This window comes from Pelecanus crispus, chromosome 3 (assembly GCF_030463565.1).
Source record: "Pelecanus crispus isolate bPelCri1 chromosome 3, bPelCri1.pri, whole genome shotgun sequence".
Lineage (NCBI taxonomy): Eukaryota > Metazoa > Chordata > Aves > Pelecaniformes > Pelecanidae > Pelecanus > Pelecanus crispus.
The window spans coordinates 70,120,299-70,134,341 of record NC_134645.1 but is presented as its reverse complement, the minus strand read 5'-3'; the positions used below and the strand labels follow the sequence as shown (position 1 = coordinate 70,134,341).

General features: G+C 41.0%; 1 protein-coding gene across 1 annotated transcript in view; it reads right to left on the bottom strand.

Moving 5' to 3' along the window:
• Window positions 1-7,617, bottom strand: part of SAMD3 (sterile alpha motif domain containing 3) — a 42,152-nt gene extending 34,535 nt beyond the window's left edge. The window contains exons 1-2 of the mRNA XM_075708205.1: window positions 7,539-7,617; window positions 6,594-6,783 (exon numbers count right to left, since the gene is read on the bottom strand). Of these exons, the coding sequence (XP_075564320.1) occupies window positions 6,594-6,783; window positions 7,539-7,617 (269 nt within the window). The remainder of the gene's footprint in view (window positions 1-6,593; window positions 6,784-7,538) is intronic.
• Window positions 7,618-14,043: the final 6,426 nt, after the last annotated feature.

Sequence of the window (14,043 nt, the reverse complement as noted above, 5' to 3'; positions counted from 1 at the left end):
GGAAAAAAACCAAACACACACGCACCCCCCAACCCAACCCATAAAATTTTAAGTTGTTCTTTTTCACATAGGATGAAATGAATGAGACATAGGCTGCAAGTGTAACCCTGGCCAAATATCAATCATTTGAACTGTACATTTAAACCAACCTCACTGAATTAAACTAACTCCTGGCAGAACTGAGTCTAGAAGTGCTTATATGAACTGCTCTGCCAAAGTACCGGGTGAGGTGGGAACATCCCCTAAGGAAGAGTAGAAGTCGTCATTGTTCTTAGCTGCTCTTCCAAGTCTGGCCTGGCTGATGAGAAATGGGTACCTACCCTCCTTCTTACTTGGAATAAGACAGGCCAGAGTGTTTTATTTGCAGAACCACCTCCCTATATTACTACAGCTTCCCTTTCCCCATTAGTTGAGAGACTAGGGGAGAGAAACACATGCACAGACTTCAGGCATTCCAAATTTAAAGCAACGGAAAAAAACCCACTAGTTGATCTAACAGAAATAATTGATTAACATTATGCCAAAATACAATAAATAGCCATCATTAATCTGATGTGAAAAACCACTTTTCACCATGGCACAGAAATCCATAGACCGGAACTTGAGTGAAAAACAAACCAACCAACCCACCCAGCTTTCAAAGTATATTAGCAGAATAGACAGGGGGGTTACTTTTATACTCTAAGCTAAGAATCTATCATTATGTTATAGTCAAAGCAAACTTTCCATTCCCATAATCAAATTTCTGAAACAAATTTCTTGTTCAACCCTTCACAACCTGCTTATAGCCAACATAATCCCCTCAAGCATATAAAACATCAAAATTTTCCATCAGTTGTTGAAAATGCAGTAAATGAGCACTGTAGGGAAAGGCAGGCAAGAAGAAAAGGAAAAATAAATTTAAAAAATCAAACCTAAACTCTGTAATATTGCATTTATCAGTGTGGGTCAAGTCACAGACATATCTAAACAGCAGCATTCACCTCCAAAAATAGTATTTAGCTTGGGATGAACCTAGTGCAGCAGTTCGTGGGTGCAAGGGCTGCTCAGTTCCATCCTCAGTCTTGGTTAAAACGGCTGTTTTGGAGAGCGACATTTGCCAGTTTCTCAGCTGACCTTTAAAGAGAAGCCCTCAAAATTACTACAAATCATCGCAGCTCCACTGACTTGTAGGGCATCTACTACTTGACCGAGAAGGGGCGCTTCCATTTACAGCAGCAAACTTCCCTCCTTTGCTGCTCCCTTGCCCCAAGGTGAATTGGCACTGCTCTTTTTGCAGCCCCTTTCCCTTAACAGGCCATTATGGGCCTTTGAAAGCTACTACTGACAACATTTGCTAAGAACATTTCCTAAAGCCAGTCTATTCTGGGTTACACTGATTCACACAACCCATTTAAAACTCTCTATACAGCACAAGGCAAATTACTCATCATTAATTAAAAATAAGCATCCTTTAGAATTGCGGGCTAAAAAACATCATTGCAAGATCATTTTAATGGTTTATTCCAGGGGTGTTAAGTGATTTGGGTTTGTTTCGTTGGCAACGATGCTGACAGGATCTTTGGGTTCGGTTTTTTTGCTTTGTTCTTTTGAAGCTCGTAGCTTGAAAGCGTTAACTATGTGAATCACAAAGCCCTCTCCTCTGTTCCCAGACAGCCTTATCCCTAACTCCTTGTTACTTTTTTTAAAGTGATAAAATAGACATTTTTACAGAAAGACCTCCTCTTATCTCAGAATATCAGACTAATGGTGAAGCCATCAGTCACATCTATTGGGGAGAAATTACAGCAGGCAGGAATAAAGGGGGGTAATGACCAGCAGAGGAAGCTTCGCAAACAAGCAAACAATTACCTTGAGAGAGGCACGGCACTCTTTCAACACTAACTGCCCGTCTCAAGGGGAGAAAGCATGTTTAGGAAAGAAAAGAAAGCACAACAAAACCTCCTCGCCTTGCCTCCAGTTTTAAAGACGTGTCCTTTTGATACCCAAGGCAAAGGAGCGTGCAAATGGAACCAGCATGCCCACCTTCCCAAGTGCTATACTTAAGGTGCCGCAAGCACGCGATTCTTTTATAGCCATATTCCACTCTGGTAAACTAATCATTCCAGATTGCTGTTGAAAACACATCTGTAAAAGAGGATTATTAAAAACTAGACAAGTAAAGACAAACCTGTGTCTTGCCTTCTGCATGAGGCAACATGGTATAGTGAGCAAGGACTGAGGATAGAGGAAAAAAACCAAACACACCATTAGACTATTTCATTCAGTCAAATCCTAATAAGTTTCCACTCCTGCTGTTTTCTAAATATACCTGGGTATACCTGAACCTGGCCTTCAATAATTAAGACCACTTTTTATAAAGTATCTGTTTAGTCTTAACGAAACAAAAAGAAGTGTTTATGTAATTTTCGAAGGGTAAGGAAAATTTAGTAAATGCATTATAAACTCACTTTTGCTTTAGCACTCTGTGATCAATTAGTCCTTCTTCATTTTCAGTTGAGCACAGATATTTTTTCTGCTCCACAGGACCAGAAGAATTTAACATTTGTCTGTCAGTAGCCCTGAGAGAAAAAAAGGGGAAAAAAAAAAAAAAGAAAAAAAAAAAAGGATTTTCCATTGTCAAGTTTTGTGCAGTTTATAGAAAAAGAGGTATTTCAGGGTTCTAAAATACCAGTGGCAGAAATAGAAAAGGAGAAAAATTAACATATTGAATAGTCATGATTTTACATGATGCTAATATCTCTTAGCCAATCTCCCGGTTCAATTATCAAACTCTGACAAGTTAAAAGGAAAACTGTAAATAATACTGCCTAGTGATATCCTAATTACCACAAAGTTACAAAACCCAAGAAAATAAACCTTCTCAGGGTTGCAGGGTAACTGCCATCTCCATAGCCTGGCATCTCCTAATCTCTGGGAATAACTAACCATTACAATATGCAAGGGGTGGGGTGAAAGAGTGAGTTACACAGTGTTGTAAGGCAGTTTGTATTCAACTTGAACACTTGTTTTTTCTGGAGGTTAAGTCCATCTTGAACCTTCAAGTCAGCTTTGCATTACTTCAACCACTCTAGAAGATCCCCTAATGCCACCTGGTCTTACATCCCACTGTTCCTGGGTTTTTTGCTTCAACTCTAGTCCGTCAGTAGCACCAAAAACTCCAGATATCCACTTTGCTACGTGCCAGTCTAAATGGCTTTCCATTTAACCTTTGCGTCCACCTCTCTCCCTCCTTATTTTCATTACTACTTCTCCTTTTGTTGGCAGAAGTCAACATCAACAGCTTTACCCTGCACTGGGGGAAAGGCAGAGTTAAGATAGGGGCTACTATTATGCTGCCAAGAATTCATGGCAGCTCTCAACCTTTTTTTTTTTTTTTTTTTTTTTTTGGGGTGGGGTGGGGTGGGGCATAGCTTCCTTTCTGTACCTCATCTCTTCAGAACCTCTGAACTCCAAAGATGTTTTCTAAACTGTTCCAGCCTCAGCTGCACTCACATATGAAAGGCTGTTATTGGAAGTGACATTAATGTTTTTCAGCTACCCAGTTAAAACCAGAAAAATCCAGTATGTTCTCTCTGTGGCTCCTAGGGACAACTGATCTTGGAATTGGAAAGCATCTTGATATTTATCTGGTAACATCTGTGTGAGCTGCTCATAGGCACATAAATGCAGTTGCTACTGCATGACGCAGAATGCTTCCACCTTGTCAGTGACAGACACAAGATGCTATTTCTGTGTTCTAATCCAAACCGCTGGAGATGTGAAAGGACACTGAACGTGACTTACAAGTCCATTACTTCCATGCAGAAAGCATTCACCCTACCATACTCAAAACTCCATGTCCAACCAACAACTTTATTTCTGTTCTAGCAGAGAAGTGAGCTGAGCACAACTCACACACAGTTAGAAGATGTGCTAAGGACATCAGGATAAAGAGGTGGCCAGACAGGAGGGCACCAACAAGCACTGGGGAGAGCATTCATGTGAGAAATACAACAGGGAAATACTGCTGACAGCTCTTGGAAGCTCCACATCAGTTTCAGCTGACCCAGAAGGAGTTGGCTATGGTGCTGCTTTTTCCCCTGCCCCGAGCAACACCATCTCCACCCTGGCCCTGGCAGGGTGACCCAGTTCTAGGAACCAGCCTGACTGAGAAATAATTCTGCAAAACAGTAAAGGTGGGTGGTTTTCACCTGGGCTCAAGCACCACAGCAGACGGGCTAGGAACACACAGACTCAGTTTTCACAGTTGTCCCATGCCGCCGTTGGACCACACACTCAGCTATGGATGCTACTAACAGTGAACCTGAGGGCAGTGACTTTGTTCATGCAACCAAGACTGCAATGCAACCTAATGTCTCATTAGGATGTGGAGTTCTGATGAAACGTGAGTGCATTTCACGTACATAGTGGATCTGTGAATTTCTGGTTTTGTCACATATTCTGTTCCTCTGTGTCAAAGCAGCTTGCAAAGAAAATAATTTTATTACATTACTTCAAAATGGTGTCTCATACACTTTATTCTAGTCATGAGTCCCTGAATTATGTCAAAAGACATTATTCTTAGAGGACTTTGTTCAAGACGTACCGAACAGACAAAATATTTCAAACTACATCACTAAGACAAACACTCCAGAGTTAAGAAGTGACAGTTACAGCTACCTGCATATGAGAATACAGCTTTTATTTTTATAATAAAATACTATTTTTACTGCAGGAGCATCATTCTATACCCCAAACTGTACAGAACATGTTGATTTTTTTTTTTACTCATCCTAAAATACATGACTGAATGCATTTCTTAAATGTACTTGAGTTTTATTCTGTGATTGTTGACTCTGACACAGCAAGTGTTTTAGAAACAGCAGCTTATTTACCTAACTTCCCAGGAAATAGAAGAATACCAGCATCTCATTTTCCAGGCAAGAAGACTAGGTACGAAAAGACTGAAGTAAATTATTTTCACTAATATTTGAGATTTCCAGCATTTGGGGTTTTTAGGAGTCTGCAGAACTTCACAGGAAAGCCATGCCCTCGCACTACAACAACTGCATGCTCTTTGTAAGACAGTAAGGCCTGACTTGCAGGACTTGAGAAGTACACAGGGAGCAGTCTCACTTGAGACGCAGTTTAGCCAAACGTCCCTGACAAAGTCAAGGATGAAATCTAAATATCCAAAGCAGCATTCAAACTGCCCTAAGCATAAGAACATATTTTCTTCTGAAATCCCCTGCTAAAATCACTATGTATCTGCCGCACTTTGGATGAAGTACAGGGCCCGCATACAGTAGTCTTCACAGCAGACACCTGCTCTACCTCCAAAGAGGGAGCTTCCTATAAATCAAGTGAGGCAGGAGCCTGGTGCAGAGAACCAAGACCGGGTGCGATTGCATACTTCAGGTCTATGATAAATCATACACGCAATGACATAGTCTTCTCCCTGCATGCCCCCTTCCCTCCAATGATGCAGGACCATTTACCCAAGGGGTTTCATAAATACTTCCATAAGGACAAGAGGATGTAGCCATGTGAGCCGTTTAGTTCCACTCACGAGCGCAATTTGGTTGGAAATAACCCAGTCATCACCATTTACCATGCTTTGGCTTGCACTGTGGAGTCATCTCAGAGTTCACAACCTGGACTCCTTCTGGCTGAAAGCAAATGCTGCAGAGAATGCTCTACAGATCTACTCCCACAGGGCTACTACTATGTACCAATGCAGGCTTTAGTGCTAGAGTCCTTTCCTTCAAAAAAAGAGCATTTTGCATGCATGGCAAGCCATTCTCTACTGTCAGAATTCTTGGGCTTAGAAGAGACCACTCTGAGAGCTCAGGATGTCTCTGCTCAGCCAAAACAGCCAGCAAAAATAATCCTGCAAGAATTACAATAGATCAGAATGGAGGGGAGGGATGGGGGGACACCAACCAACCAACCCCAAACCCTGCAACCAACCCACATCAAAACACCCAACCAAAAAAAACCTACAACCTCTGCCTCCCCCCGCCAAAAAGAAACCCCCAAAAACCAGCCAACCAAGAAGTAACACTGCTCAACCAAGAGCCAGAACACGCTCAGTGAAGACAGTCTCTGTGGAATTTGTTTTCTACAAATCTATCTAGTTCCACACAGTGGAATTATTAAATGCTTACACCTAGAGCAAATTCAGAGCTTCCTTCAAGAGACTGAATTTAAATACACCTGTGACAAAAACCCTATCTCTGGCTAAATCACGATTTTACTCCAAGGCTTGCAAACATTTAGAAGTGCTTCAAAAGCTTAATATCACAAATAGAGAAAGTTTTAGCTATAGTGGAAGTTTGACGATGCTTCATCCAAATGAAAACTAGGTCCTAGAACTGGAAATGAAGAGCAGTTTAAATTAATTAATGGTGGTGTTCAGGAATATTGATGCCCTGTTTAAAATCACAAGGTAATCACCTTATTTTGCATTTCACATATTGTTAGAGATATTCAAAATATAAAAACCAGTTACAACTCACAGCTGTAGAGCTAGTAAATGCCAGTTTTAAAATGCTGTGAAAAGAATACAACTATACCCAGACTGATATTTTCTGTGCCAAGTACAAACTCACCCACTGATTACTTCTGCAAATTTTGGAGAAGCTGTTTCACAACGGCATGTAAGGGATTCTAGCCCACTTTTTTGTTGCTGATATTTATTTATCAGGTCCATCAGCACTGCCTGGTGCCCAATCTTCTTTACCAGCTGCTGCACCATACGATCATTAAGAGCCAGAAGAGCTGCTCCATTTACTTCTTCTTCTGCAGGTTGACAGGGATTAAAGAATTACTGTAAAATAACTTTATAGTTACAATATGATTCTGTATGCCTAAAAACATGATGATGGAGGACAGGTCAAAGGCAAGGATGCTTTCTACTGCTGACGGTATTCGTCAACTGTTAAAAAGATGATGTTTTAGCTACTGTCCTTTCCCAGGCAGTGCCAGAAGTCCTACTCACTGGCCAGACACCTTTCCCTGACAAAAAGCCACGACTGAAACATACAGAATCAGTGAGCTGACTATTTTAATGCTTTAAATCAGGCCTTGCTTAGGCCACAGCAGACTGTTACTTCATTAATGAAGGAAAGCAAGCTTTAAGCGAGCACACAACAAATAGCCTGTTCACATAACAGTTTCTCATGCACTCTTTTGTGGAGTGTCTATATACTCAGATATGAAACATATACACACTATAGTTGTTTTATTTCAAAAGATTTATACAATATCAAATAGGCCCTGTCAAGCCTTTTAAACTGCCTGCTCCAATTTGAGAAGGTGTATCTATTTATATACAGGCTTAACCTCATCCCCCCAGCATTTCTCAGAAACTTTGTAATAAATCAAAACAAGTGTGCAGTTTTATCAGATGTATGTCAGTTCTCACCCTAATAAATTTGTATAGAAGTCTGAAGTTAGCATACAAATACATGCCCTACACCAAGGCAGGCAGTGCCAATTAAAGGCATATAAAGAAATATTAAACAAACCCCCACACAAACAACAAAAAAGCTTACCACGAAACTTAGGAATTAGTTCTCCTAAATTTCTCTGTCTCAACCAGTTGCAGACTTGATCAACCGACCAATTTTCCATCTTCAGGTGTTGCAATGCTAAATTTCACTGTGAAAGGAAAAGAGATTATTTTTATGCTGAACTCTAAACTGAACTCCAACTTTTCATAGGGGAAAAAAAATACACTCTAGCAAATAATGTTACATTTACATGCTCTGAATAACAACTGCCAAATAATCCAACTAATGCCTGTTGCAAGTAGCAGTTTCCTTGGATCCCTTTCTTCACCTCCTCTCCCTTCCCTGCTTTGCCTCTGCTCTAAGAGACAGCCTCATTCCTTATAAACACGACCTGCTCCAGTACCATTAACACCCAGGTTTCCACACAGAGAAGAAAAAAGGTGTGAAATTCACCACCACCACGCTTATCAGGAAATGGCTGATATTTTACAGAAAGAAAAAAAAAAAAAACCAACAAACCCCAAACCCAACCACCATCAGATAAGAGCCTGTCACGTACATGCTTATAGTAAATCAAGCACCTTAACTCCCTCTGCACCACCAAGCAGGTACTCAAGCAAACACTTAACCCTCAATTACCAACAATCACGGGCAATAAAGCTCCTGGAAAATGGAAGGGAGGGGACTACTCCTCCTGTTATTTGCGAGTCCCATCCTTCGGGCTCCAGCCCTCCCTGGGAAGATGCAGCAGCCGCCCTGGGAAGGAGGAGGGCGGGCAGAGGCTCCCCGGGAGCCGGCGGGGCCGGGGCGGCGACCCCGACCCCCGGGGGAATCCTTGTGTCCCCCTTCCCCGAAGGACGGGCTTGAATCGCGAGGGGGGTACATCCCATACCAAAATCAACAGCACCCTCCTCAAGGGACGATTACTTACGAAGACAAAGCTTGTCCTGCGCTGCCAACTCCTTGACAGCTGAAAACTCTCAGTGATTTTCTTATGAATGTATTTTAGCTCTACTACATACAGGAGCACCAAGTGTTCCATAACTATGCTCGCAATCCACAGCAAACAACATTAGAGCAAATTATTCAAGCAAGTTTTTCAGATGAGAACACGAGCGTCTGGCATCGTTGGCCAAACATTTCCTTCCTTACAATACGTCCACGCTCATACCCTGAGCCTGCGGTGAACTCCGGGCTGACATGAGGATTCATCCACACAAACCTCATCAGGATCTGGCCCACTGCACCACAAAACAATGTGCACCATCCTTGAATAGAAACACTTCCGTTTTCATCCTTCAACAAGAGATACCCCCCAAATAAATGCACTTCAGCTTATGCTCTTGTGCCAGTAGACTTCAGCAGCCTAAAAGGGTTAAGTTTAAGAGGAATGTCTTTCTGAATTACATGAGTGGATTTAATTTGATATGACAACAGTAGCCATGCAACTCCACCCCCAGGCTAAGCAGCAATAACAGGGTGTGAAAAGTCATTATTTGTTGAGAACTCTGGTGTAAATTAAAAATCACACCTTCCTGTCACACTTCTTACTTCCTTGCAAAGAGTAGGGCAAAAAAACAGGCTCCAAAACTTGAAAGATAAAACCAAATGCAAAGCAGAAAGATACTTGCCTTATCAACCAAGCAGTGTAAAAGTTAGAGAGATACATTAAAATGGTGGAAAGGTCACTGCTTCATCCTATAAGAAGACTAGCATCCTAGAACGCAGACATGCAGATACCAACATTGCAAAAAGTGGCAAGCGAACTACAGCCGCGCACTACCATACTCACATATAGCCCTGTGTGGCTGACTCTACAGCAAAATGTCCATTCGCACGTGGAAATGCAGGCTGTACACTTTAGGGGGAAGGAAGTGATGACAGTTTAGAGGCTGTTTTTAAAAAATCCGACAATCTGTATTAAGGGTCACTACACACAAATACTTAGAAATGCTTCTCAAAAGTTATTTCACTTACTTGCGTATACTATAGATAAAGGAGAAGGAAAAGAGCACACTAGCCTTCTAGCAGCATTATGGAGGCAACGAGAAAGACTGAGCATGGATGCTGATATTTGTCTTCACTAATGATTCGATTTATTACAGTAGCATCAAAAGACTATCCAGTGAAGAGTTCCCTGTGCTCAGTGTGGTAAAGCACGTGAATATTTATATTCTTCAATCAACTCTTAAAAGTCAGAACAACAAGAAACCAACAATGGCAACATTTTAAAGACAGACAGTACTTTAGCAATTTACAGCATAACTTCAAGTTAAGTTCAGACCAGTTCTAATTGTCGGTGATCCCTGTTTGCTGATAAATACAGCCAATCACTGGGACCCACTTCTTCAAACACCCAGGGTGAATGTCTATCATTAGGACTTAACCAGCCCTGGTTAAAGAAACTAAATAATGAAATGAATGAAAATTAATTTTCCTTAGGATGAATCAGGACAACACTTGCTTATACGGTAAAATTCTTCAAGACTGAAGGTTGAAAATCTTGGGTTTTAACCAGATCAGGCTAAAGACCTATCTATGGTACAGATTTCTGCTGGTGTAGTTGGTTAAACAATAGTGAGAGATGAGGTTCCTGACCAGCACGCCTGTGCTGGCAGGAGGTCCATACTGCTGCGCATGCACTAATTTACCATGCAGCTTGTTTTACGAGAAGATATAATGAGCTACCGTCAACTTGAAGTGACACTTCTAAATGAATAAACACATATGTCAAAACATTTTAGACAGGAAAAGTGAGTTATTATACCTACTTTACATGTTGACTTGTGAGAAAGAGTCTATGGCATCACAGACTACATTAGCCTTTAACAGGCCTCTACGTGGATGTCACTGGGGTCAGAATTAAGGTTAATTTTAGTACATTTTAGTGCAAGAGTGAGGAATGTGATGCGTGCACCTCTATACATCACAACAATGTGGCACATTTTGTACAGGGCCAGGTCTCAAAGTTGCAAGTGTGATGGGTAGGAATTGATGCATACCAAAGATAGAAGCAAAGTATCCGGTGTGCATTGTTTTAATGCTACCATATTTTGGTTTTAATTTTGTATGCATTACAGAGACTTTATTATTTCTTTCCACTTACTACCAACCTATTTTTAAAATAATTAAAAATATATTCAAGCAATTTTATAGAGGGCAGAATGTGTCACCTTGGATCCAGTGCTGAGTTATCATGAAAAGAACATCAGTTGTCCACAAACCTTTTCAATAAAATATAGGGAAACACTCCAAGAGAGCACCTCTGCCTCCCCCCCTCCAAGAAAATGCCAACAGCTTGTTGCTGACATTTATCACGCACATGCCAGCACAAAGCATTGCACTGAATGCTCACAGAAATGGCTGAATGAAGCACCGTGAGGGGAGGGGAAGAAAATTCAAATACCAATGTAGGAGCAAATCTCGAAGTGCACATTTCAGTTCTCATTTCCATGCTACTGCAGAGGAAGACACATGCAGCTGGAAGATCAGGAGACATACTAATACACAACAGATGCAAGAGAAAATCCGTATCACCTAAGAGTAAGGCTATATAAGAAGATTTAGGAAGAAAACATGCACAACTGTTACTCAGCTGTAGATCAAGAGGACCAAGCCAGACAGTGCTTCTAATCCTTGATCAGAGTTAAGGGGGATATCAAGAGGAACATGTCCATCTATTGAGCTTATCAAGCAGACAAATTCCTCTGCTGCAGAAATTAACTCTGAAGAATATTGCAAAAAATCAACTCTTTCCTTAATACATTTGCTTATGATTAAATATGCAGTTTCCATTTACTATATGAACTTTAAAAATATTTTCATCTGTACTATCTACAGTCCTACTGGAAAAATGAGCTGTCCCACTTCACCAACAAGATTCAACCCAAGTACAAAGTTTTCCTCTCTCTTACAGCTGTACAAATTATTTGGTAATTTGAAAGGAAGAAAAGAAAGTAAATTTCACTGTGTTTTAAGGTGATTTAATACTCGTACAGATGAGACTCTGTCCTTGCTATCACTGGCAACAGTGCACAAGCCATGATAATACAACTAGCTGTACAAGAAAATTGCTGTATTTTTTTAAGAACACAACTTCTGGAAATTAAGCCCCTGTAAAATCAAACCCTTTTATATTCAACTTCAAGAAAACTGTGTCAAATTAAAAATACAAGGTTACTGGATATTTAGAAGAGGGAAAAAAATCAAGTAAAGGCTAAAAATTAATGAATCACAAAAATGAAATCTCATATACCACAAAGAAAGCAATCAGGCTGAAGGTCTTCAGTACAGCACAGGGACTACTTCAGAAAACTAAAGAAAAAAAGTAATTTCTTCTTGCAAGTGATATCACACTGAATTTTCTTTTTTTTTTTTTTTTTTCCCAGAACAGAAGTACAAATTTCTCACCAGGACCATCAGTACTTTTGATCACATCACTGTTTGTTGGCTTAGCAAAGGACTCCAGCTCCTATCACTGAGCAGTGCAGAGACCTCAGACACTTAAGCCCTGCAGTGTGATTCCACAGCAGCCTAAATCCCAGCAGTCATAATCCAGCCCCCTTCTTTGCAGCCTTCTGTGTGATCATGCAATCAGCAGCTCAGGCTAAGCTGAAAACATAATTTTTTTGATATGGGTGGGGTTTGGACGGATCAGTTCCTTTAACCAACTCCCTGGCCAATTGGGTGAAAATAGATGGTGGAACTGTATCCCTAGATTCAACTAGCAAGTGTAGAGATAAACAATGCATTGTAACTACGAAGATTTCTATCTTAATAGAGCATTGATTTATAAATCAGTTAGGCCAGAAACCCAAACTATGAGTAGCAACTATTCCACCTCCAAATAAAAATTGGGTAATGAACCCATCTCCTTTCCGTCAAATCATTTTACTTGACTCATACTGGCTCTGCTTCGTGCAAGGTTATTCTTGCTCCCATTCAAAGCCCATTCAAGCTTTCCTGGTGAATAAGACTCATGCTGATAAGATGAACACACATAATGAGGAGGCTAATCCATTAATTACTGAGAAAGATGGGTGCAAGGTTCTATTATTTGCTTGCTCCAGTCTTGATTTAGAACCATAAATCAGTTCAGAGCGCTGAACAAGCAGACGGTCATAGTGACCTTACAAAAAAATGGTTAAGGGTGGCTGAAAATAAGGGCTTACCAAGTCTATTCTCATGAAAAGGGGTTGGCAGTGATTTATAAGTGGTTCAGTTGGCAGATCCTCAAAGGTGCTAATGTTTGACAAAGCTGCTTTCTGTTGTTCCTAAGGGATGGATACAGAAAACTTTTTAGCCTGACTAACATCTAGAAAGTAATGCATATCCTTAAGTGAGTCTGTGTAGTTGACCTATGACATAAGTTGCAGTTCCCATGTGGACCTGCGTGTGCATTTACATGGTTTTCTCAGCAAGTAAGTGATCTACGCAGCACTTACACATTCAGTACACAAGAGATGCTATGAAATATATCACTTGAATTTTTTTTACATGCTTTAATTGTTCTTATTCTGTATTATACTCTGCACTCAAAGTAAGATCTTTCCAGCTATTTTTTAAACAGTGAAGCAACACACCAGTACAGCTGGTATACACTTTGAAGTGGAAAAAACATGTAGGATTTGTCCATCAGAACTCCTTTCTTGCACTGTCCTTCCAGATACACAGGGAGTACAACAAAGAAGTCCTACATCAACGCAAGATTCTTTTCAAACAGTGACTCAGTCATGCCCAAAGTCAGGATTTGACCTCTCGCTGAGAAGGGTCTTCACTAGTCTCTATGAAAGGTACCACCATCAGGCATGGCCATGTGTCTGAGGTAGCCGATCAACCTCAAAAAGAGCTACTAGCTAGATCCAGAAATGTTTACCAGGCAGCAAAGAAACAAGAACCTCCACAAAGTTTTTGAATTGTCCTGGCATTTGATCAGTTGGATGAATCAGCCAGGTAGAGGAGTGAGGGTTACTGGGAAGATATACAAGAAAACCCTGAAGCTGAACAAACTGCCCTTGCTGGTAAAGATAAGTGACTGCACGTAATCAGTTTTGGCCAGCCAGCAAGAGCCTGTCCAGCTCTCCCTTTTCAGGTGTTCACTGCGTAACTGGGCAAACCAGAGCTTGCTACACTTTATGAATAATTAGTAGGATGCTCGCAGCTCATCAGCACTTTGAAAGAGTAAAGCAAGTAAATGTGTTTAAAGCACAGGAACCAGGTCTGACTAGCTCAGGCATAGACACCTCTGGTTTTTGTTTGGCTCATGCTGAAGACAGACAGCCGTGGGGTGTCTGGGGGTATGGCTGGTCTCTCCTGCACGGGCCCTTCCTTCCTTCCCCAGTGAGCTGGGCTGGGCACTCCCACGCAGGAGGAGTCATGCACCTCCCCGGTAACAGATACTGATTTCTTTTAAGAATCACTGAGTCAAAGAGCGGAGCACCACTGTTAAGCAATGGTCACTGCTGCCTAGCACTTCTGTATTGCTATTTTAGCATGATTGAGGATTGCTGAATTATATGGTTCATAACCACTGACAACACTCCTCCTC